At 43.6% G+C, this 26,495-nt stretch overlaps 1 protein-coding gene across 4 annotated transcripts in view; it reads left to right on the forward strand.

Annotated features, from left to right (window-relative positions):
• The window catches only part of MTMR2 (myotubularin related protein 2), a 76,239-nt gene that overhangs the window by 27,454 nt on the left and 22,290 nt on the right, over window positions 1-26,495 (forward strand). For 2 of the 4 annotated variants that reach the window (XM_045019546.1, XM_045019555.1), the window contains exons 3-5: window positions 20,301-20,376; window positions 24,516-24,610; window positions 24,763-24,873. In XM_045019546.1, coding sequence (XP_044875481.1) covers window positions 20,301-20,376; window positions 24,516-24,610; window positions 24,763-24,873 — 282 coding nt within the window. Of the gene's footprint in view, window positions 1-22; window positions 44-1,865; window positions 1,949-20,300; window positions 20,377-24,515; window positions 24,611-24,762; window positions 24,874-26,495 lie in introns of those variants that run through there. The other 2 variants (XM_045019560.1, XM_045019564.1) reach the window with 2 other exon arrangements.

Below are 26,495 nucleotides of genomic sequence, written 5' to 3' on the forward strand. Positions count from 1 at the left end.
CATGAATTCATCCTCACAACAACCTGATGAGGCAGATAAATATGTAAATATATAGCTTTCCCCCACTGCAAAATAGGGATGTTGAAATAAGGAAGTTAAGTGTTTTATTCATGTTCAGAACTGGGACCAGATCACAAGACAGTCTGATTCCTGGTCTCATTGCTTAGACCATGCCTAAGATTGGAAGCGCCGTTACAACTTTAACTGCAATTATATCAAATTCTTATTCATTCCCTCAATTCAGACCATGCAACTCCCACTTAAATTAACCAATGTTTGATTTGTATGTGTGCATGCCTGTGTGTGTGTGTGTGTGTGTATTGTGACATTGCACTCTATATGATTTTATGAAAATATGCTAATGAGTGTAAATATAATGTAACTGGAATATGCTTCATGCAAAAGTTTTCTTGTAAGGTATTATTACAAAGCTTATAATCTACTGAGTGTGGTCATCCTATTTGTATAAATGTATCACTCTTGTATCTGAAACTAGAAATATGAAATATAACTCTGAGGTCCTATTGTAGTTATACAAAGTGTGGGCCATTAATGGTGGTTTGGAATCTAGATGGCTTCCAGCAACCAGGACAATTGACTGTGGATGGCTCTGTTTGCTTGCAGGCCTTCCTGTGAGTCAGGCTGGGAGGAACGAGGGCTTGAAGTCTTGCAGTGACATGTGACCATGTCACCTGAACTGGAATCCATCTTTAACCTGGTGCTTTTCCATTTAGAAGGAGGGGTGGGAACCCAGAGAGGGACAAAGGATTCCCGCCTTGTGCAAAAGATATATAAGAGGGTGGAACAGAACAAAGGAGGCTGCAGTCATGAGAAATCCCCTAGCTACCACCTGAGCTGGAACAAGGGCTGTACCAGGGGAAAGGATTGTGCCCAGACTAGGAAGGCATCCAGTCTGTGACAGAAGCTTATTAAAACATCTCAGAGGGTGAGATTTTCATCTGTAATTACTTTCTTACTGTATTAGGTTTAGACTTGCGTGTTTTTATTTTATTTTGCTTGGTAATTCACTTTGTTCTGTCTGTTATTACTTGAAACCACTTAAATCCTACTTTTTGTATTTAATAAAATCACTTTTTACTTATTAATTAACCCAGAGTACGTATTAATACCTGTGGAGGGAGGGCAAACAGCTGTGCATATCTCTCGATCAGTGTTATAGAGGGTGAACAATTTATGATTTTATCTTGTATAAGCTTTATTCAGGGTAAAATGGATTTATTTGAGGTTTGGACCCCATTGGGAGCTGGGCATCTGAGTATTGGAGACAGGAACACTTTTTAAGCTGTTTTCAGTTAATCCTGCAGCTTTTGGGGGACGTGGTTCAGACCTGGGTCTGTGTTTGTAGCAGGCTAGCATGTCTGGCTCAAACCAGGCAGGGCACTGAAGTCCCAAGCTGGCAGGAAAAATGGGCTCAGAGGTAGTCTCGACACATCAGGTGGCAGTCCCAAAGGGGGTTTCTGTGATGCAGCCCGTCACGTGTGTGTGTGTATGTATGTATGTATTCATTCATTCTTGGGCTAAAACTACACAGATGATTGAGAGATGAGTGGAAAAAGCAGTAATGGACATTAAAAAGAAATTTCGATTGGACCTCTTTTCCTCAGCTGAAAGAATTCTCTTTAAATGGTTACTCTACTTTTCTGTCCTCATGCACAAGTTTAATGTAGATCAGCAAGTACTGTTGCCATTGAAAATGCTGTAAACACCTACTGTTATCTTGGAGATTATCTTCCACAAATGGAAAATCAAACAGTACTTAACAGATTACTAAATACTGCTCTTTTAGGATCCAATCCTCTAAAGTGCCTGGTGTTTTTACCTTCCATTCACTGAACTGGATGTTGAGGTCACTCAGCACCTTAGAGAAGGGGGCCCATCAGTGGTACCGCTTTAATGAAGCCTAAGTCATGAAAGGAGGAAAATATCAGTAAGTTTACTAAACAGCCAATTTTATTTTCATTAATACCACTTTTGATCCCTTGTGTTTTGATTGCACCAGAGTCTGTATTTTCCCAACATTTCCCTCTTGAGCAATTATCATGATGGAAGGAATTCTGCATCTGTCTAAATCTGAGATTGTGAAATATGGTTTGTATGTGGGTACTTTTCCATCTCTTGGACCTTGCTAGCTGACCTTTTGATTTCCAGCTTCTCTTCTTACCAGAAGTGGTGTGGTGTTACCTTATTTTAGTGACAACATTGGCAGCTGTCTTGGCAGATATGTCCTCTCAAGTTTCATACATCTGTAGGTTTTTTTGGTTCGTCTTTATTTTTTGCTGACCACAAAAAAGATGGAAGAGTTTGCTCAATGGCTCATTTAATTAAATCAGACCCAGAGAGCAAAGGGGTTAATGCCATCCCTCTTAGGTTTTTGGACAGTAAGAGTGAGCATATTTTCAAAGAACCCAGCCTTGTTCTAGATTTTCTTTTTTCTTTAGTGCATAGTGGTTTCTGCTGCAATAGCAAGTACTTAACTGCATGCTTTTGTGTTTCTATAAAAAATAAATAGATTCTCCCCTCCCCCCATAAAATGCAACATTAGGGATGGGTATTTAAACACACACATTCAAAAATAAGGTCACCATGGCAGTATCACCTCAGCTACATTATATACACTTCAGCCAAAATGTACAGACTTATTTACAATCCTCACACCCTCACATTATATCACACGCACACAATCCTCGCACTATATCACATGCACACTCCAATTCCTAATTTCCCCCAAATGCCACTTCCCCTACTGTAGCCCAAGGGCAGGGAGTAAGAGAGTTAGGCTTGTCTACACTACAGAGTTTTTGTCGACAAAAGTCAGCTGTCATCGACAAAACAGTAGAGGTGTACACACTACAATGCTCCTCCTGCCAACAAACTTTCTCGCTTTGCCGACAAAGTAAAACCACCGTGATGAGAGGCATAGAGCTTTTTGCAGCAAAGTTACATTGACAAAGTGTCAGTGTAGACACTGGTTGGTTATGTTGCTGTAAATGGCCTCCAGGAGGCGTCCCACAATGCCCATCCTGACTGCTCTGGACAGCAGTTTGAACTCCACTGCCCTGCACCCAGGTACACAGGCTTCTGTCCCTCCCCCTTTAAAGGCCCGGGAATTTTTAAAATTCCACTTCCTGTTTGCTCAGTGTGGACAGCTCACATCGCATCTTCCCAGCTGACCATGGCAGATCCACGAAGCAAGCAGTCTCCTGCTTAAAGCACACCTGAGTTGTTGGATCTGCTGGGTCTGTGGGGAGAAGAGGCTGTGCAGCCCCAGCTCCGCTCCAGCCATGGGAACTTAGATACCTATGGTCAGATTTCTCCTGGCATGTTGGATAAGGGCTACAGACGAGACACACATTGGTGCCATGTGAAGACAAAGGAGCTGTGGCAGGCGTACTGTTAGGATATCGATATTCAGGCCTGTCTGCAAAGGCCTATACTTTAAGAATGTAGGTGTATTCTTATCACTTAGCTAGTTACAGAGGTATAAAAGAGAGAATCAAAATTACTGTCTGCCTGTGTAAGGGCCTTCTCTTACTGTGACAGTCTGAGGCCCTGTTTTTAGGCTAAGGCCTTCGGCTGAGCAGCAGAGGCAGCCATAAGCTGAGAAGTGTATGGTTACATCCTCACATTCCAAACTAGTCACACTGAAATAAGGTGCTATTGGGCTGTTAGGAATACAATCCTGTCCTGATATTCCTATCACCTCCAGAGAAAGGGAAGAGCCTAGAAGATGTAAAAGGAAACTTCATTTGATAGCATCCTGTCTGGCAAGAACTCACTTATCAATAACTGGGATGTGAAATCCTCATTTCTGTATTGTTCTATCACTGTAGTCTCCACTTCCCTATTGTTTGTCTGTATAATCTCTCTCTGGTTCTGTGATTGTTTCTGTCTGATGTATAATTAATTTTGTTGGGTGTAAACCAATTAAGGTGGTGGGATGTAATTGGTTAAATAATCATGTTACAATATGTTAGAATTGGTTAGTTACATTTCAGTAAAATGATCGGTTAAGGTATAGCTAAGCAGAACTCAAGTTTTACTATATAGCCTGCAGTCAATCAGGAAGTAAGGATGGGGAATGGGAACAGGGAATGGGGGTCGGGGACTTGGAATCATGTTTTGCTAAGTGGGGGAATGGGAACAGGGACACAGGCAAGGCTCTGTGGTGTCAGAGCTGGGAAAGGGGACACTGAGGAAGGAAACTGGAATCATGCTTGCTGGAAGTTCACCTCAATAAACATCAAATTGTTTGCACCTTCGGACTTCGGGTATTGTTGCTCTCTGTTCATGCGAGGAGGACCAGGGGAGTGAGGGGGTGAAGGAATAAGCCCTCTAACACGTACAGGAAGGCAAGGGAGTCAAACCATTGATCTGGTGCTGTGGCGAAGACCTGCTACTTCTATAAGGAGCTGGACGCCATCCTCAGTGTCAAGCCCACCTCCGCCACCAAGAGCCCTGTGAATACTTTGGCAGGGCTGGAGACCATGGACAGCGGACTCAACCCCGAGGACAAAGTTGTGGATGAGAAGGTTGAGTTGGAGGATGATATGAAGCACACGGCAGGGTCGTCTGGTGGTGCAGTGAGTCAGGACCTTTTTTTCCACTCTGGAGGGGTCCAGTCAGTCCCAGCAGTCCGTCTCTGGTGCACATGAGGCAGGAGAGGAGAGGTCTGGTAAGTGATCTTTTGATGCTGCTCGGTTACATGAGGTAGAGCTGTCCTTTGCTCTGTATATTCTAGAAGAGGGTGAAGGGATAGGAATGTACAAGACTAGCTGTGTTTGTGTGCTTCACATTCCCTTGTGCAGCTAAGCAGTGCGGTGGAACAGTGTGTTAATGCACACTGAGATTTCACAGGAAACTTCCAGAGAGATCTCTAGGAAACTTTCCTGGAGGTACTCGCCAATCCTCTGCTGAAGGTTCCTTGGCAAAGCTTCCTTGTTCCTTCCCCACATTGTAGAAAACTTTCCCATGCCATTCAGCAATCACTTGTGCCGGGACCAAAGCGGCACACAGGCGAGCTGCATAGGGACCTTGTCTGACACCACACGCATGCAGGAGATGCACCCTTGCATCCTTGCTTACTCTCAGGAGTGACATATCAGCTTCAGTGACCCCCACCTGTGGAAAATGGTGTCCGAATTTACAATATTGTCCCTCGTCGCCTGCAGTGATCCCCTTTTAAAACACTGAGATCCTTTGCCCCATTTTCAGTGCTCTCCCCCCAGGCTGAACTCACCATGTTCAGGGTGTTCGCCGAGCTGTGTACTTGCCAATGGACAGTGAGAAACTGATTCATATTTTAAAAAAAGGTGCATTTTACTATAATGATTTGATGCTGTGCGTGCACTAACAATCATGCTTCTGTTTATTGTTTCTTGTACTTCTGCAGATGTAGCCTTCATAGGAACCCTACACACCTGCGGAGCACCTCCGCCAGATAAGGAGGAGACCAAGGAGGAGCAAAGAGGACATGTTTCGAGAGGTGCTCCAATCCTCAGAGGCCAAAAAACAAGAACGTGGGGCGTAGAGAGAAACTTTAAAAGAAAATGATGGACTAGTACAGAAAGGAGGAGCAAACTGAGATGTTGAAGTCTCTAATCAAGCTGCAGGCTGAATTCATACGTACTCACACCCTCCCTCCCCCTGCAGCTGATACAGAACTACTTTCCATGCCATCCCCAAACTCCTCCCACACATTCCTTGCAGCATCCCAGCCTGTCTCAGTACCCTGTTCACTCTACTCCTTTGGACAGATGCCAAAATGATAGCTGGACTTACATGCAGCTATAAGAGCCTACACTGCCCTTCATTGTTATCTCCCTTCCCACCAAGCCTTTTGTGTGTGTTGTTAATTGGTATTTAATAAAAACATACTCTCTGAAAGATAACCAATCTTTATTTGTCTCCTACACATCTGTAGTTGCTGCTGGAATTTATACACAGTGGCAATTTGTTCATTTGCTGAGTACAAATCATGGTCAGGAATCATCAACATTTTCATGCAAGGCAGCAAGTTAACAAATCATGGCAGAGTGCTGTATAGAAAGACCCGTTACTGGAGCTCATTGTCAAAATGGTGCCTCAAAGCCTCCCTGATTCGAATAGCCCCCCATTGTGCCCCTCTAATAGCCCTGGTGTCTGGCTGCTCAAAATCAGCCACCAGGTGATCTGCCTCTGTGCTCCACCCCAGAGGCAACTTTTCACCCTTAGCCTCACAAATATTAGGGAGTGCACCGCAGGCTGCTATGACCATGGGAATATTTTCCTCATTTAGTGCTAATCTGCTATAAAGGCAGTGCCAGCGTGTTTTTAATCTGCCAAAGGCACATTCTATGGTCATCTGGTACCTGCTCAGCCTATTGTTGAAGCGCTCCTTGCTGCTGTCCAAATTTCCCATGTAAGGCTTCATGAGCCATGGGAGTAAGGGGGACGCTGGGTCTCCCAAGATCACTATGGGCATTTCAACATCCCCCACTGGAATCTTCTGGTCTGGAAACAAACCCTCTGCTTGCAGCTTTTCATAAAGGCCAGCGTTCCTGAAGATGCGTATGTCATGCACCTTCCTGGATCACCCCACGTTGATGTCAATGAAACAGCCACAATGATGTGCCATACGATAGAGAAGTATCCCTTTCTATTGATGTACTCCGTCGCAAGATGGTCCAGGGTTAAAATTGGAATATGCATCCCATCTATCGCCTCACCACATGCAGGAATCCCATGCTGCAAAGCCATCCACCATTTCACACACATTGCCAAGAGTCCCAGTCTTTTGTGGCAGGATGTGATTTAATGGCTCTGCACACTTGCATTAACGCAGTCTGAACGGTGGACTTCCCGACTACAAATTGATTCACGACTGACTGGTGGTAGTCTGGAGTTGCCAGCTTCCACACAATGATTGCCATGCACTCCTCCATTGAGAGAGCAGCTCTCATTTTGGTGTCTTTGCACCCAGTGCTGGGGTGAGCTCTGCACACAGTTCTAGGTGTCTTTCCACTTCCTAAAGTTCTGCAGTCACTGCTCATCATCCCAGACCTGCATAAAGATGCAATCCCACCACTCAGTGCTAGTCCAAAAGCGATGGTCCACCATGTGCAGCTGCTCTGAATACCAAAAGTAGCCTGGTGTTGTTTCTTTCCCTGGCACACCTCTGATTCCTGTTCAGATTGGGTGCTCATGAAATACTGCATGGCCAGTCATGATGCATTCATAAGAGTGACAACAACAGTGGAGAGCAGTGGGACAGAGATGGTGGGCACGCAGTAAATGGGTTATTGAAAAATGCTGTGAAATGCAGTCGGAAGCCCGTGGAAAGATGGGATGGAAAAAACTGCATCATGGGACATTGAACGCGCGCTTCTGATACACTGCGATCCACTTCACCTTCCCACAATTCCTAGCGGCAGAAACTCGCTGTGGCAAGTAGCACAGTGGGATAGCTACCCACAGTGCACTGCTCTGTTTGTCAGTGCTAGAACACCAACTGTGGACGTGCTCTGCTGACAGGTGGAGTGTTGTGTGAACGTGCACAAGCAATGTACTTATACTGGTTTTTGATTGTCGGCGTAATTTGCGTTGACAAAACTGTAGTGTAGACAAGGCATTAGAAGCCACAGATACCAATCTCTGCACACCTTTAAAATGGGTGAAAATGCTCTGGTAACCTATCAATAGGTGCTTCTTCCCTGTTCAGGATGGGGAGTGGGGCTCCGTCCTTCCCGCAGCAGGAAGGTTGGGTAGGACATTCTGCATGGCTGTCTAGCCCCTGCTATGCTAGCAGCTCTTGTCGTTTCTGCCAACGAGTGAGGACGTGTTTCACAGTGGTCCCAAGTGCCCCAAGGTATGGTCCAGTTCAGGGGCTATCAAATGGCTCATGGAATCTATTACTTTAGATACAGAGTGTTCATATAGTCATTAGGAAGGTCCATCTCAATCACTGGCTCCAAATGGAACAGAAGTAGCTGTATGTAGCTTTATAACTTGTCTTGAGTTCCCAAGATGTCAAGAGAAGTATACACAATACCTCCTCACTACATCATTTACAGGACATTTCTGGTTACCATTACTTTTTCCCCTTTGTGTTCTCAGTTTTTATAAGCAACCCGAGTAGCACAGGACTGTAGAACAAATAGTGCTAACCGTCCATTATTTGCCGATTTTAGAATGATGAGCTACGAGAGATGAAGGAATGAATGCAGCTATTTTTATTGCTTGAATCTGGGGTCCCCTAAGACAGAAAAACTTCTGTTCATGGCTACTGATTTTTTTTCTATCTGTCTATAAAAGGAAGAGTTTTTGTTGCTATTTTTACTTCAATAGATTTTTTTTGCTTTACTCTGATATGCTTGGAGTCTCAGTTGCAGCCAACTTTATAACACACACACAAGGCCCTTTTGTCCCTTTCCACGCCTTGGACGTATCTTCCGTGGAAGGTGAGAGGATGACCCTCCATGACATTATTCCCCCTCTGCTTTGCCTGACCACTTGACAGTCTCTCTGGGGGGGATTCCCGGTGCTTGGGCTCCATGCCTGGAGAGGAGACCGTAAGAGTCGGGACTGCAGGAGAAGGGGAGACTGCTGCTCTCTGACATCATTCTCCCTTCTCATTGCACCCCACCAAAAAGGCTCTTATTGTTTTACTTGCGTGCCTTCCCCAGCCATGTTGTGGAACCACGTCCCAGCCTGATATTTCTCCATACGGCAGGTTCAGGGGGAAAACATGTAGCAGCAGAGTACCCAATGTCATGTTCTCTGAAGCCAAAGAGGGCCAGGTGGGGGTCAGAAGCACTGGTACATAGGAATTGCCATACTGGATCAAAATCAAAGCCCCATCTCATCTGGTATCTTGTCTCTGATAGCGGCCAGTGCCAGATGCTGTAAGCACTGGTTTCCAAACTTTTTGTATGGGTGACCCTTTTCACACAGCAAGCCTCTGAGTGTGGCCCCCACCGCTTATAAATTAAAAATGAGGGAGGGTTAATGTAATGGGGGCTCAGAGCTATCAGCCTCATGGAGTTGACAGCTCCTGATCCCCATGTAATCACCTTGCGACCCGCTGAGGGGTCACGACCCCCAGTTTGAGAGCCCCTGTGTAGAGGAAGGTGTAAGGGAGTAGACCACTACACAGTAAGCAGAGGAGGGGTAATCTGCTGCTGTCCTTATCGCCAATAGTTAGAGACTGACGTAAGCCCTGAAGCAGTAGGTTTAATAGTCATTCCACAAAATTGGTTATCCTTGATCATTCTGGATGTTCTCGATATCCACATAAATGCCCAGCCCCTTATGGAATCTTGTTAAGGTCTTAGGCTCAGTGACTTTCTGTGGCAATGAGTTTAATCACACATTGTGTATAGGGAAAAACATATTTCCTTAAGTGGTTTTGAATTCCCCACCTTTTAATTTCACCAAGTGTCCCCTTGTGATTGTGTTATGAGACAGAGAGAACAGAAGATCCTGATCTCCATTTTCTAGACCATTGAATATAGTTTTATCATGTCCTCTCTTATTCATCTTCTTTCTAAGGTAGATAATCCTAATCTTTTCAATCTGTGTTCATATGAGAATTTTTCCAGTCCCCTTGATCATACTTGTCATCCTCTGAACCCGCTCTAGTGCTGCAATATCCTTTTTGAGATGGGGTGACCAATGCTGCACACAGTAATCCAGATCAGGCTGCACTATTGACTTATATAAAGGCATTTGAAAATTATCTGTACCATTTTTTTTCACATCCTAACATCATCTTTGCTGTTTTGGCCACATCTGTGCACTGTCGCACAAGCCAGAGTAGATGCACAGGTCTTCCACCTAGATGGTCCTGAGATCTGAAGGGAACTTGAGGGAGCATCTTATTTATTTTCTATTCTGAAAATCTTCTGTCTCTGTGTGGAATCGCTTACGTGGGAGACAATAGACACAAAATGATTGGGACCTGTGATGGTCTTATAAAGAAGGTGCCTTGTAGGAGCATTTTAAAAAAGCATCTTTCAGATTTTGAGGTGATTCTGTCAATCACTGAAAATGCACTTGTGGTGTGTAACTAAAGCATCACTGCTAGAATAAGCTGCTACATGGATCTATCACTCTTACCTCTGCTTGATCTCTTGCTCTGTGTATGAGTCAACTCAATTCTAGAAATTAAAGCTCTGTGGCAATGGAAAAACACTCTATTGTAGCTTCAGCAAGGCAATTTGCACTAGTGCTTCCTGTGGGGAATTTTTAGCAGAATTGATTTGTGTTCTCCCCTGTGGACTCCTACTTTTCTCTAGTCTCTCTGTGCCTGCAGACTTCTTCTGGGCAACAATTTAAGTGTGTGTGTGTGTGTATGTCTTGGAGGTGAGGGGGCAAGAGAGACTATTACTAGTGATTCCTACAGTGTGCGTTTTCAGTATTCTTAAGTCTTTGATGCATCTTATAACTTATATAAAGCTTTTTATAGTAAACATTTTGATACCTGGATCTAAGATTAAATCCACCCTTCACTGCAATTTACAGAATTTTTCACTTCATAAATCCAACATTAAGTAATATTTAGCTGCTACAATCAGCAGTATTAAGCTGTATGCATTGTTGGATTGTCTCTTGACTAAAGAAGCTTAGAATCTGATGTAGGGAATGCACTTTCCCCCCTGCCACATGTATTAGCATAAGCCATCAACCTGCTACCAGACAGGAACAGAATTAATTCAAAGTGAAAATCCCTTGGAAAAGCCATGATGTTTTGTATAGTTAGGGTGAGATTTTAAAAGGCACCAAAGTGACTTAGGTGCATAATGGGAATCATGCTCCTAAATCCCTTAGATGCTTTGGAAAATCCCCCTAAATGCTTACAATCATGTATGTTTAGCTATTGTACATCTCACTAGTCATTTTGTAACTAGTGCTCTGTCATCCTTATGGGATACATTCCTGGAGATTGGCACCTCGACTTGCCTCTTCACTCATAGGAAAATGCTTGGTTCACTACATTCAAACTTTGGAGTAGTTCTTGGTAAAAGGATCGAATTCGCTCCCAAGGTACCACCTGTAGGTAGAAAGCCATGGATAAGGTGGTATGGAAATTGTCAGCAAACTCCTCTGAATAGTCGAATGTTTGCCCTTAATCTGCATTAAGGCCTGTGTGTTCCTTTATGGACTATAAAACTGGGAGGAGCAGAGCTGTTTTTTATGGGCAGGGAATAGGACCCATAACTATGTTGCTGGGAAGTGGGAAGAGGAATGGTTTACTGGTAATATAGCCAATATTAACCTCCCAATGAAACCTTATGAAGTAGGGGATTGCTCGCTGGAGCTATGCCATCAGTGATGAAGGCTTGTCCGAAATATCGCCTGGAGCATTATGCAAGGTGGACAGATTCAGCGTGAACCCTGAAAATGATGGCTAACAAAGGCTGCAGGGCAGCAGCTGCATCTGTCTACCTGAGGCCGAGGAAGTCTCTGAGAAAGACTCCGTGGCTCGGGTCACACAGCGTGAAGCCAGTACTGATAGACCAGGAAAAGAGTCGCGTTACTGTGCCTCCGTCTCATCCCAGTGGGTCGAAGTATTTCCCGGGATAATCGTTCACTCTGGGTTTTTTGGACCATGAATAACCTAGTACTCAGCACCAGAGTTAAAGCCCCTGCCTTACTTTCAGCCGTAGATGCCTTGTTGGTGCCATCTCCCCATAGTGCAAACGTGACGGGTTTGTGCCAAAGCCCCTCTGGGGATGTGCGTCCTCTGATGTCGGCAGGCACTGTGACAATGCATCCAATTGTATCTGGGGTTTCCAACAGTCCACCAAAATTGCAACTTGGAATGTTGCAACTCTTCACAGGCCTGGTCATCAGGTCGCTGTCTCACGCGAAGTGGACCGGCTTGGTATATCGATCACAGGCCTAACAGAAGCAAGACTGATAGATCACGGACGTCACAAGGTGGAAGATTCTTTACTTCTGTATTCTGGCGGCCCCAACCATCTATATGGGGTAGCACCACTTCTGCAAGGTGAGGCCAAGTCCTCCCTGACAACCTGGACACCTGTGTCTCCTCGTTTACTTACTGCACGTCTTAAACATCGGCATGGTTCCTCACTGTCATAGTAGTTTATGCGCCGACAGAGGAATCTGTTGACTCCGTTAAAGATCATTTCTATGATCAATTGGAACATTTAGTATGCACAGTCCCTCCACATGATAATCTTGTGATCCTGGATGACCTAAATGCAGTTACTAGCTCCCTGCAAACTGGGTTTGAACAGGTCATTGGTCGTTATTGTTCAGGCATACCCAATGGTAACTCTTGCCACTTGCTTACATTCTGTGCCTCCCAGAATCTTTCCATTCTTGGGTCATGGTTCAAGTGGCAATGCATACACCAGATATCATGGATCTCTCGTGATGGTGTCACTCAGAAGGAGTTGGACCACATCATTACACATGATAGGCGTCTCTTCGCCTCTTGTAGATTATATTGTGGTGTGGAATGCGTGGAGAACACAGATCTAGTGATCAACCGTATGGTGTTGATGCTCCAACGAGCACGTAAGCCCTCTGCAATGATGAAGAAGTTTGACATAGATGCACTCTGTGTGCCAGTTTTAGCCAACAGGTTTTGTATTGACAGATTCTCAGCTCTAACTAATTTGCCAGACGACGTGGAGGTTGCCTGGTCCCTGATCACTTCTACCATCAACCAATCTGCTGAGCAGACGATTGTCTATAGGCATCCAGCATGCTGACCATGGCTATCAGAGGAGGCCTTCCAGATAATTAAACTGAAGGGTGCAGCCCACAAACATGGTGATAAGCACACTCGTAATCAGCTTAAGCGAAAATTTAACACCTGCGATTGCGAGGCATATTATAACCAAGTGGTGGATGATGATGAATTTTGCTTAGCCAGGGGTGACTGGAAGCCAGCATTCCATGCCATTCACAACCTCAGCAGTCAAGAGGTAGTCACTACAAACAGCATCCTGAATGACAGCCAAAGCCATCCATGTAAATCAGATGACATTCTCTCACACTGGGTGGAACATTATCACAGTGTCCTGAACCATCCTCCAGTTGCTGCTTGTTCAGAGCTGGATGATCTGGCAGTCGCTGCGGTTTTGGATCCAGACATTTGTACTGATGCACCAACATTGGATGAAATGAAGTGTGCCATCTCTAAACTGAAAAACGGATGCACAGCCAGTGCTGATGGCATCCCCTCCGAGCTGCTAAAATGTGCTATTGATCCTGTAGCAGAATCACTTCTGGCCATCTTTCGTTTGATGTGGAGAACTAGAATGCTGCCAGCCTCCTGGAAGGACAGTATTGTGATCTCACTCTATAAGGTCAAGGGACCACACAGTGAATGTCAGAGCTACAGTCCGATCACCTTGCTGTCCGTTCCAGGGAAGGTGTTTGTGTATGTTTTGCTGGCACGCTTGGCACCTTTGCTACATCGGAAGCGTTGTCCCCAACAGTCAGGCTTTACTAGGAACAGGACCACCATAGATGCCATTTTGGTCCGTCACTTGTTGTCAGAGATACATCGCAAGTTCAGGAAGCCCCTGCACTTAGTGTATGTTGATCTTAAGGCTGCATTTGATTCAATAGACCATATTGCGTTATGGAAGGCCTTAAAGGGCGTAGGTGTCCATACCACTCTGCTGGACTTGATTAGAAAGCTTCATAATGGAACCACTACCTGTGTTTGCCTGGGGAACTGGATGTCAGTGTGTATTAAATCAGTATCTGGTGGTAGGTAGGGTTGCATTCTGGCCCCTGCACTCTTTTGTCGGGCACTGGATTTCATAATGCAGCATTCCGTCTGGTCCATAGGCATTGAGATCTCTTGCTCACAGACCTGTCTACGCTGATGACGTTGTTCTTTTAAAGGATATTACCTCACCAGCCTTACCTCTTTAATGTAGGCAAGGCCTTTGGGAAGCAGCCAGTCACAGCAGTTTTTTTTTTTCTCTTGCTCCTCTTTTTCTGCTTCCTAAATAGAAGATAAAGTTGGTCAAATGGGACAGGCATTCCCCCCACCAAACTGTGTCCTGCATCTGGCAGGAGAACAGGCTGGAGTGGGAACTGGACTTGCATTCTTCTCTAGAACAATAAGCTATCGATGAACAGAGATGCAAAGGACTGAGTGGTTACAAAGACTGAATTATGCTCTTGTCCCTCAGCACACTCATTTCTGGAATGGCATGCTGGTGATGAGTGAGCAGCCTCTGCCTATGCAATAGTGTTTTTGCTGAGATAAGGCTCAAGTCTCCAGGGCTATAAATATGGAATATTTCATGAGAGTTGCCATCTCTTTTTTTCAGCTGCCTTGTGATGGGGAAGATTTTGCTTGTTTGAGCAGGATTATCCTTTTCATGTCTTTCCCACTCTCTTTTTATACCTCCATCATTATACACCAGCCAAACTTCAGGTTGCAGGATATTGACTTAATGCAAATTAGATGGGGGGAAAAAAGCCAGACGAGGTCAATTTTCTGTCTCTGTTAGATGAAAATAATATCCCCTGAGCGCTCATCTGGTCAGAAGACAGCAGAAGTGACTAACATTAATATACCTGAATGTTGTAATATAAACTAATGTAAAATAAAGAAAAAACTCTGGAATCATTTATGATTGTCATCCATAAGGAATGGAAACCTAAAGAGAATAAGCAAATGGCCTTCAGATATTTCTGCTGATTTTTTCTTAGCTGCAAAGTTCCTGAATTCTCCTTTCTGCTGAGTAGAACTAGAGAAGAGGTTATGTTTTTTTCCAGATAAATATTCAGTATGCTGGAGTAAGAAGCCAACAGGAGTGCAGTACTGTACTCTAATAAGAGTCTTCGTAAGGGTGACTGCATTCAATACTTTGTTCAGATTTGATTTTCTGTGGGTTTAGTTGTCTCTGCACTAGGAGTGCTATTTATTCCTCCTCTTTTTGCATGTGGTACATGATTGTAGACAAATAGTTGTCATTTCACATCTGGAACTTCTACTTTACTCAGCACTATTTCCTAAGTGAAATTAGTACCTTGATCTGAAAGCCAATTTTGTATGGTTTGGCGTGGTGTGCAGAGTTTATCACAAATGCTCAATCAACCAGAGCATTGATTTTTACTTTTAATTTTATGTTATTTACCAGCTCATTCACAAAAGGTAAACTTATCTGCCGCAGACTGGAGCTTTGGACTTCATTAATGTGCATTTTTAGGATTAGTTTATTTCTTTCATTGGGAGCTTTAACTGTTTAACCTATCACTCTAGGAATCTGTTTAATGAGTGGAAAATAATTAAAAAGTGGATGCAGAAAGGCCACTCCACTGTCAAAATATATTGGATAGCCGTTGCTCATGAACAGAACAGTTGTCTCCCAAGACACCATTGGAGCTGAAGAAAGCTCTGTATTAAAAATCTTGAACTTGTTTGAATAGATATTTTCTGTGATATTCTGTGCCAGAGGGGCTGACATGTTGAGTAGGTGATGGCTTGCAGTAGGAGCCTATTGAGACAACTTTGGAAGCACAAAGCCACATAAACTTGCAGAGAGAGAGGAGACCATTCAGCTCCCATTTTGTGGCCCTTAACAATGAATTCCTTTGAATTTCTAACCCTCAGCTCACATTCACATGTCAGTTTGAAGGGCCCAGAAATTACTACAGCCCAAGAAATGACTAAAGTGCCTGCACAGCTGGGACTGGGAGTGGGTGGATGGGGAGGTTAGTCATGAAAAACAAAACAAAAATAAACCAGGAAAACACTGCAGTGAGACTTATGTTCCCCTCCACTGGAAACCATCTTCATTTCCTTGGTGGTCTTAGTTATTTAAAAAGAACCTAATCTTCTGGCCATAAACCTTTTTAAAGCTCTTCAAGCCAGTGGCAAGTAGGCAAGTGGATTTTTCAAGCCTTGTTATACTTACATGAAACATACAAGACGCAACGGCAGGTGAATTTTATTTAGTTTGCTTGCTTGCTTGTGTTTGTTCAAGGCTTGGAAAGCTATCACTGGAAGGCACTTGCATTGTACATTTTATCAGATGGTGGTTCTCCAGAATAGAGAAAGGCACAGCCTAATATTCTCTGGCTTAATTATAATTGGAATGAGAGTTTTGTTATCTTAAAGCAGGTTGAGAGACTGTCTTCAGCCTGATGTTCTGTTCTAAACTGAATGGAACGCTGTGAGATAATTCCTGTGGGCGGATTGGCCATTGTACAGAATGTTGGATCCCTTGGATGTACCATTTTGAAGTGATCCATATGCCTTTGCTGTTTTGTTCAATTCCCATTTTCACTTTGTAACAGCCAAAAGATTAAGACACTGTCATTTCCATGGGATTAACGACATGCTGGGCTGAATGGTTGTATTCAGCCCATCTGGTCATTAATCCCCAGAAAAGGCCCTATGGCACAGTCGTGCAGTTGTCCTGCCATTATGCTCCATAGATAGTCTGGTTATGGTATCCCCAGTGATTCTAAAGTAATCCACAAAAGCCCATTTACTCACTCAGTTTATAATTTATTACATTTTCAGTAAGAAACATAGCAAAAATATTCCTTCCAAAGTGCCGTTGAAATAGTCCTAAATGACAGCAGAAAATCTCTCTGAAGATGTACAATATTTGCAGAGCACTGTGGGATTTATCTAGTAAACATAATTACTGTTTTATAGTTGATATAATTTAGCATTAAGGAAACAGAAGCATCTTGCTAACAAAATTCCAGAAAAACAATGCCCTCAAAATCGGCTCTGTCTCTGTAGGAAATGTTTTGATCAGTGGAGAAATTAATGCACCAGTGATTAATTATTTTGTTCTTAAATTAGCATCAAGGGCTTGATTCTGCAACCATTCGAGTGAGTGAAGAGCTCCCATTGACTTCAGTGGTGCAGAATTGGGCCTCCGTTATTTATTGTTGTGAATGCAAGGAGACTCCCACTTTCCTTTTTTCCTCCTGAGATCCTTTAATACCCATTTTACAGTATCCTGGGCTAAGGATAGATTTTGGTACATACACCATGGTAATGTCTTATGGAGTTTCACTCGAAAGATTAAATGCCATGAAAAAGCTACACAAGGCAGTGGAGAACAGTAAATTCAGGAGGAGAGACTAACTTTGTAGCAGATAGATCAAGGAGGAAGATAGGGGAGGAGGCTGTGATACTCTCTTGGAGTGCCCAGAACTATAAGCCCCTGTATTACCCCCTACCTCAGCAAGAGAGAGCTTTGCTGAAGCTTAAACTCTGTGTGTTAGCTCCCTGCCACACCAGTCTGTCCATTGCCCCAGCAAACTCCTTGAGACTCTGTCAATCTTAACCTTGTCTTGCAGGGAACGTTCGGTGAACCCTAGTTCCCAAGCACCCTGGAAGAGCATTCCTCTGCAGTCTCCAGCCCCTATCATAGAAATTGCCAAGTCTGCTGACTCCAAAGACACAGGCTACACGCCAGAGGATGCACACTTTACTTTAATATAATAGCACTGAGATGGATTTATTATAAAACAAGAATAAGATTATTAATAAAGACCAGCAAATTAAGTGATACTAAGCAGAGAGAATAGAAACAGAAAATAGTTATATATAAAACATGCTTCCTAGTGTTTAAAATTTAACAGATTACAATCCTGGTCTCAGGCAATTTTGCACCTACAGTCATTTCTCAACGTCCGCAACCCACATGGTTGGGGGATCCTTCTTGTCACAGATTCCAAGAGCGCAGCCCCTTTTGTCTCTTAAGTGATGGATAACAAAGGAGTCCCTTTCTTCCCTTTTATAGTCCACAAAATCTTTTAAATGTATTCTTTGATGGGTAAATCCAGACAAAGTTCCTCTTCCCTGATGCTTGTTCTTTGGGGTTCAGGTGCCCAGCCCCTCCTTCATCCTCTGGTCACTTTGCTTTCTCAGTTAAATTGACCACTCTGTTTATCTTAGATGCAAATATATTTTCATTGTCCTTTGCTTGTAATCAAGCCATGCTATTTTCTCATCCGCCTGTCGGCTTGATCCATGTGGACAGGTAAATCCACATTCTGTTGTCTAGAGCAGGCTTGTTCATCAGCTGCATTCAAAACATATTTCCAGCCCATATACACAACTCTATATATACACAACCTATACATGCATCCTGCAGTGATATTTGTGACCAAAGTGTCACCTTACAAGACATTGTTTGGCTAGATAGCCTCACAGCCGTGTGTTGGGTGCGCCCTTTGTCAATTGACATACAGGGGCTCTTAAGGTCACAGAGGCCTTAGACTCTATCAGGAGAATGTCTTTAGATACCTTGGTATAGGAGCATGTTGCTTTTTACATTCTGGGGGGGTTAAAAGAAAACTCTCTATTATTATGTACATTACGGTAGTGTCCAGAAAATTGGGGTCTTGTGTTGCTAGGCACTGCACAGACACACAGTACGAGACAGTCCCTGTCTTAACAGCTTACAATATAAGGCCCAGTTTATGATATAAGGCCGTGATTCAGGGAAGGATCTTTATTTGGGAAAGAATTGAAATATGTGCTTACGCTCAGAAGAACTGCATTTTTTTCAAAAAAGTTTTGGATATAATATTCAGGAATATGTTTTCCTTGCATAACCCATTAAAGTAATCAATTAGATAAAGAGTTTACCGAGGGAGCTTAAAGGGTTACTGCCCTTTTGGTACTAGATTTTGAATCCATGGATGTTTTATCAGCAAATAAATTGTTAGCTGGAAGATTAATTTTTTTTAATCCATTTTTTGCCCACTCCCTTCTTTGCTCACCGCCCCCCCACGCCCACCCCCATACTGTCTCACTGTCAGTGATGTGCCATTGGCCAATGTAAAATTGACAGGGAGCTCTGAAAAATGAATGGGTGAGAGTTCAGAGATTGGGAATGCAAAAGGGATTATTACTGTTCTGTTCTGGTATGCTGAGGGGCCAGCTGAGACAGGGGAATTGGGTATAATGTGTAAGCACAGGTTGAACAGAGCGACGGTTTGCCAATGCCATGTTAGTGCCACCATTTTGGTCCTTTTTGGTGTGGTGTTGTTTCAAACCTTTTGGGTGGGGGCTTAGTGAGGAGGGGATTAGCTGGACGGGAAAACCAACAAAAAGGTCAAGTTTGGCTTTGTAAAAGGAGGCTGTTAATCCTGACCGTAATGTTGGCAGTTTGGGGCGACATAAAACCTGGAGCCGGCCCTGTAAATAGCAGTTTCATATGGGAACCTGTAGCCTCCCCTTACGTTGCATAACACAAGGAGATGACGGTTGGAGTCAGGACTCAAGTGCACAGGCCAGATTAGACCATGTGACCGTGGGTTTCATTTCTTGATGGCTTTACTGTGCAGATTTTGCTGCTCAGAAATCAGGTAGAAACAACACAAAAAATAATTTCAGACCGGTGCAAGTAAATGATGTATATAAACAACTGAGATTTTCCCCCTTTGTCTCCTCCCACTGCCAGCTTCCTAACTGCTTTCTGCCCCAATGCTTGGGGCAGGCTCCCCTTCTTCCTGTGTACTAAGCCCTCTTCCTTTTTCTCCAGCAGTGTCCTGTTTAGAACCCACTTCTTTTGGGTGACCTGCTTACATGGGGCTCATTGCCAATTCCTGGGGTCGTGAAGTGCTCTCCCCAGCTTCATGTATGTTTTTACCAGTATTACGGCCCACTACTGCTCACTCTTACTACTGGGCACTGTCCTGTTAATGTCAATGGGAGAATAGTAAGCACTGCCTCTGGTAGAAGTGTTAACAGCATCAGACCTTTACATCGCCAGCTGTTTGGGGGTGGGGAACTTTTCCTGTGTTTTGCGTAATGTCGTGTACACGTGTGGTGATCTGTGTTGTGATGATGTTCTCCTAGATGAAGTTGGCAATTAATACTGAAATTATAAAGAATAATTGGCCCAAGCCGCCCAAAGCTGCTCTGTCAAGCTGGAGTAAATCCAGAGTCAACCCATTGACTTCAGTAAAGTTATTGCGGGATTACTCTGATGTGACTGAGAGCAGAATTTGACACAATAATAGGACCCAAGTTGCATTTCTTTACTTTTGCAATTGCTAAGTTGGCTGTAATAAAGACAGTGCTGCATATTATTTTCACAGCCTCATTCTAATGCATTTAAAAAAAAATCATAGTTATCATAGGAATCTCATGAGGCTTACTCAGTTCATATTTGAGAACTGAGCTCCAGGTGGAAGGTCCTATCAGAGTGCTGAGGGTTTATTTCTGTTGATATTATTGACCAATTGCATTACATCAAAAGGGTGAGATTTTGATGTATGAAAATTTAATTTGATTCATTTTTTTTTCTTGTTGCATTTTTGTGTAGGTCCTGAGGGAGTCTAATAAATTGGCTGAAATGGAAGAACCTCCTTTGTTGCCAGGAGAAACCATTAAAGACATGGGTATGTGAACATGGCTCTAATTGCTTTTTTTATTGATTAGACAGAATTCCCATAATCCCTACTATCTATTGAATGGATTCATTGTCAGCCGCAGGCATGGGCAAGGCTAAGTAACTACAGTCTGCCCAGTAGTCAAATTTGTCCTGCAAGTCAATGTCTAAAACCTGTCTGTGTTTCTTTTTACTGAGACAACTGGAAAGTTTGCAGGCTTAGGGTTAGAATCATAGAATCATAGACTTTAAGGTCAGAAGGGACCATTATGATCATCTATTCTGACCTCCTGCACAATGCAGGCCACAGAATCTCACCCACCCACTCCTGTATCAAACCTGTGTCTGAGCCAGGGCCGGCTCCAGGGTTTTTGCTGCCCCAAGCAGCAAAAAGAAAAAAAAGAAAAAAAATGTGATTGTGATCTGCAGCTCTACTGTCACTGTGTCATTCTTCGGCGGCAATCCAGCGGCTGGTCCTTCGCTCCGAGAGGGAGTGAGGGACCCACTGCTGAATTGCTGCTGAAGACCTGGACGTGCCGCCCCTCACGGTTGGCCGCCCCAAACAGCTGTTTGCTGGGCTGGTGCCTGGAGCCGGCCCAGGCCACTGAAGTCCTCAAATCATGGTTTGAAGACTTCAAGGTGCAGAGAGCCTTCCAGCAAGTGACCCGTGCCCCACGCTGCAGAGGAAAGCCAAAAACCCCCCCAGGGCTTCTGCCAATCTGCCCTGGAGGAAAATTCCTTCCCAATCCTAGATATGGTGATCAGCTAAACCCTGAGCATGTGGGCAAGACTCACCAGCCTGACACCCAGGAAAGAATTCTCTGTAGTAACTCAGATCCCACCCCATCTAACATCCCATCACAAGCCATTGGGCATATTTACCGCTAGTAGTCAAAGACGAATTAATTGTCAAAATTAGGCTATCCCATTATACCATCCCCTCCATAAATTTATCAAGCTTAGTCTTGAAGCCAGATATGTCTTTTGCCCCCACTACTCCCCTTGAAAGGCTGTTCCAGAACTTCACTCCTCTGATGGTTAGAAACCTTCGTCTAATTTTTTGGGTTTGGTTTTGTTCTGGCTTTTTTCATTGAGGCTCTTTGATGTGATTGAGCACAGTAGGTTTGCTGGTGAATTCCATGGAATGAAATTCTAATCAAACCTCTCATGCTTTCATTTGTCTCGGGGATTCTAAAATGGGACATCTCATAAATAACAGCGTTGGATAGTTGACCTGCCATGCTAGTCTTTTCCCTCGCCTCATTGCCTTCCCCTAAAAAATGACCTTATGTAGTCTTGGAAGAATAGATGATTGCTGAAAAGCTCATGTCTTTCCCCCCAAAACTCCAAACACTCAGTAATAATCAGTGGCTGGATGCTGACATTTAAACCATCCTGTGCCCCACAGGTGCATGTTATTTCTCACATGTGGATAGTTGTTGAATATCTTCAGCTAGTAAGGGGTTGCAGACATTTCCCAGGAAATCTAAGGACAACAATGTCGATTTCTTGGCTAAGTAGACATGCTCTGGAGAGCTCCTGGGGAGCCATTTAAATATATAGAATTGCTAGTATTTGTATCTGTTTGTAAAAGATACTGCAGAATATATAGGTTCTAAAAACAAATACAGAAAGATGGCACATGCTGTAGGTTCTAATAGGGAATTACAGAATTTTTAAACCAATCTATAGGATTCCATAGCTGAGATACCTTTTTCCATTAAATGCTATTGAGTGTTAGAGTCCTTTCTGTAGACCCTTATAGGTTTCATTCTGATTCTATTGTATAGGACAGAGATTGGCAATCTTTGGCACGCGGCTCGCCAGGGTAAGCATCCTGGCGGTCTGGGCTGGTTTGTTTACCTGCCACATCCGAGGGATGTGCTGGCCACCGCTTCCCGCAGCACCCATTGGCCTGGAGCGGCGAACTGCGGCCAGTGGGAGCTGTGATCGGCCAAACCTGCAGACATGGCAGGTAAACAAACCAGCACGGCCTGCCAGGGTAAGCACCTTGGCGAGCTGCGTGCCAAAGGTTGCCGATCCCTGGTATAGGAGTAGATTTTATTTACTTTTGAAAATGTTTTTTTTGCCCTGTGAATGGTTTAGGTTAGCTTCACTATTTTAGAAACTCTACCAAGATGCCTTTTTTCCTCCCCATTATTTGGTTTCAAATATTTCCTTTTCTTTGTAAAATGCCATTGGGATCTGTAGATGAAAAACACTCTGTAAGAACTAAGTATTTATTATTTTAATTAGAACTGGTCAAAAATGTTCAAAATTTGTAAATTTAACAAAATGGTTGATCAGAGTTTCAGTGAGAAAACAAAATTGTTGAAAATTGCAATCTTTTCCCCACAAAAAATTCTCTGCTCCCTCATTTACTCCAACCCCTGCCTCCACACTCTCTAAGAACCCGCAAGTAACCAATCAGGACTCTGTCTAGCCTGTCAGTATAGGAACCTATCAATGTAATTCCTGACTTGGCTCAAAGGGTCAGTAATGAGCAACACAAACTGCTTCCACCCAAGCTCCTGTCCTGCCCCGTCGACCCCTGAGCTGAGTGCACTTATTCCACCCGGCATCCAACACTGGCAACCTGGGGAACCCAGTGATCCCCACGCTCTTGTTGCCAGACTGCCAGGCAAGCTCTCCCACCGACTTCACTGGGAGTCACATGCTGTGACAAATGGGTCCAGCAGGGTTTCTAAAGGAGGTCTGTTCTTTGTGAGCTGCTTGAATTTGGCAGCTGTAGTCAATAAGCCTTTTCTGAAAAGATAGTTTGTGCCTCTGACGGCGAGGGCGTGCTGCTACCTCTCATTGCAGAGTGCTGCAAGCTGGTGCCATAGCACCTAGCCTGCAGAGTGTTTTAGTGACACGAGATGTGGAGTGGCACTGACTGAAGGTGGGAGGTGGGTAAAAAGTCACTTGACTGTTAGCATTTTTAACTGACGTGAAACAGAAGGGTTGTTAGGGGAAGTATTCCCAGTAGAGAGCCAGCAGCACCTCTTGCCTAGAATGAATGAGCAGCATTGATCGCCTTTTCAGAAGGGGACTGTTTTGAGTCATCATCACTCAACCCAAAAAATAATCATGTGTGGCAGATTGACTTTATTGCTGAATTAAAGATTAAAATTGTTGGCAATTGGCAAAAAACCTCTTTCAGTCAGATCCACAGCTGGTGTAAATTGATGTAGCTCCATTGGCTTCAACAGAGCTATGATTATTTGTACCAGTCAGATGCAGAAGGTCACTGTCTGAGAGTTAATTGAAGGATCAGGACCTACTCATGCTAAAAGCAGCCACGGGAAAAGTGGCTTCTTGCATTTATGATGGTATCTGAATTGGTATCACAGCAGTGACCAGGATCCATGTTTAGTTTGATGCTGTTTTTTACACAACGTTAACTATTTGCCCTTCAGGGCAGTGATGGTCTCCTTTCTATGTTTGTGTCATGTCCAACACAATGGGGCCCCCAGTCCTCATTAGAGTGTTTAATAAAGGTTAATAGTAATCGTTTTTTTTATGAATCAACTGTGTGACCATATGTAACTTATGGTTTCTTCTCTTTGTGAACTGTTGTTTTATTTTGTTTTTTCCCCTGTCTTTTTCTAGTTATAGTGCCCGCATACAAAGATCAAAGGACTGATATTTTTTTGGTGTGCTAGTAGTAAAACAAATGTCTCTTAAAATTGCACTGTTGTTCCACAAGGTTTCTGTTGGTGTTAGTGTGGTGCGTGATTTGTGCTAAAACTTAGATGCTCTTTCCTTTGCAAACTTCTACCTTATTTCTGGATAAGCATTGACTGGACAGTGATATTGAAAGCAATGTGTGTAACCTAGAGATGTGCTTACGTGGTGGTATTTGTATGCAGGTTCAGTTTCGTACCGGAGCACAAATAGCCTTTACTTTGAACCCTTACTTTATAACAGTAATGGAAATTGCACTCCTAATTCTGGGCAGGATTGTGCAACCCTTGATCATACCTGGGAGTACTTGCTCATGCAAGTCGCGCCACTGATTTCAGTGGGGCTGCCCATGTGAGTAAGAGTCACAAAACTATAAATGTAAGTTACTACTATTAGGTTTTTGCTCCCAGAGATTAACCTTAAACTTGCACTAGCTGCTTTTCTCTTTCTTTCACTTATTAGCCAAAGATGTGACTTACATCTGCCCGTTCACTGGAGCTGTAAGAGGAACCCTGACTGTTACAAACTACAGACTATATTTCAAAAGCATGGAAAGGGTAAGCTTTGTAACCATTTAATTCCTTGGTCTACTGTATGTTCTGAAGCGCTGGGCCCTCCGTTATTACTCTGTGTACGTAGCAGTTATATGTTTTGGTGGTTGGTTTATTTGTTTTTTCCTTTTAAACTAACAAATTTCGACTGTCTCCAGGACCCACCGTTTGTCCTAGATGCTTCTTTAGGTGTGATCAACAGAGTGGAGAAAATTGGAGGTGCTTCCAGCCGTGGTGAGAATTCTTATGGGCTGGAGATTGTATGCAAGGTAAGTGGGCCTGGGGAGAAGATTTCTTTTTAAAGAAGTGTCCCGCTGCCTGGTATGGGGCACAGGTAAGAGCGCCAAGCTCAGACTGCCAGAAAACAGGGCATGTTCCCCAAACGGGTGGTACACTCTGTAATAAGATTTCAGCAAGCCAGTGACAAATGTATGCTTCCAAAATACTATACTAGTTATTATGGAGCCACAGACAGTTCCCTTCAGGCCCTCTAGCCCCGTATACACCACCGAGACTAACCAGACTTCTGTGATAAATGATTATTAAAACCAGAAATCACATATATTAGGTTCGTCCAGTTCCAAAGAACCAGATGTCCACCCCAGGTCAAAATATACTTCAGATCTTATCCAAAAACCACACTGGGAGCTAATCCTTTAGAAAACTAAAGGTTTATTAATACAAAAAAAGGGAAGAGAGTTATTAAATGCTTAAAGTGAATCATATACATCATAGTTGATTTCAGAGTTTGTAGACCAGGATAATAGCAGTGATGTTAAATCTGCTATCTTGCAATAAATCTGCATCACCCAAAAGATGGGGGTTCCTCAGTCCATTGTTCAAAGCTTCCCTTTGTTAGAAATCATAATCCAGAAAGGTGGAGCAGGAAAGAGGCAAAGAGGTGGTGTCACAGATTCCATTTATATCCTCAGCCAATGTGTACGGAAAGGTACTGTCTCAAACATGGAGTCAAGGATCACATGTTCTACGTGACCTGCTGAATCAGTGGGCCTCCCTTGTCCATTGCTTTCTGAGGGGTTCTCAGGAGGGGCCCACTGAAACAGCTCTTACAGGGGAGATTGTGTGTGTGTGTGTGTGTGTGTGTGTGTGTGAGAGAAACTGACTCTGTAGGTCAATCCCGTGGGATGTGGGAGATACAGGTTCAAGTTCCTCCTCTGAATCGGGGTATTATGGGATCCGTTTTGACCAGAAATTCCATCCTGGACCCAAAAAACTTTCCTGATGAAAGTTTTATCGAAACTGATATATTTCCATGAAAAGTTTTGGTGTCAATGACTCAGCATTTTCCAACAAAAAAACGATTAGTTGAAAAATTCCCTACCAGCCCTAGAGAGCACACAAATTTTCTTCCAGATCATTAACCAGTCTTCACCTCTTGTACATAGTCCATAGCAAGGGAAGGACAAGGGGATCCAGGGCCTTCGTTGAATGATTTATTTATTCATTTATTTCAATTTAATAAATTGAAAAGAATACCCGTCCTGCGATCTTGGATCAATTAACTGTACAATCTTAATACAACCAGCATATCATCCCCTAACATCTAGCCACCACTTAACCAGACCATAAATAAATAAATAAAGCCCCTACCTAACCCCGGCCAGCCACCACAAATGATTGCACACAATGGCAGATGTTGTTTTGTGCCCAGAAGATCATCAAAGCTGGGCTATGTCAGACCAAGGTAGGGAAGGGGAAAAATGAATTCCAAAGGCAACACCCTACCTGTAGATCCTTCCCTTATACAGCAAGGGAGCTCCGGCTCAGGCATCCCTGTTGGTCTGTATGGGGAGAAAGGTGGTTTCTGAAGTAAGCTGAACTCAGGCCTTTAGGACAAGGCCCATGTCCAAGAGGAAAGGATACTACAGCC

The sequence above is a fragment of the Mauremys mutica genome, chromosome 1 (assembly GCF_020497125.1).
Source record: "Mauremys mutica isolate MM-2020 ecotype Southern chromosome 1, ASM2049712v1, whole genome shotgun sequence".
Lineage (NCBI taxonomy): Eukaryota > Metazoa > Chordata > Testudines > Geoemydidae > Mauremys > Mauremys mutica.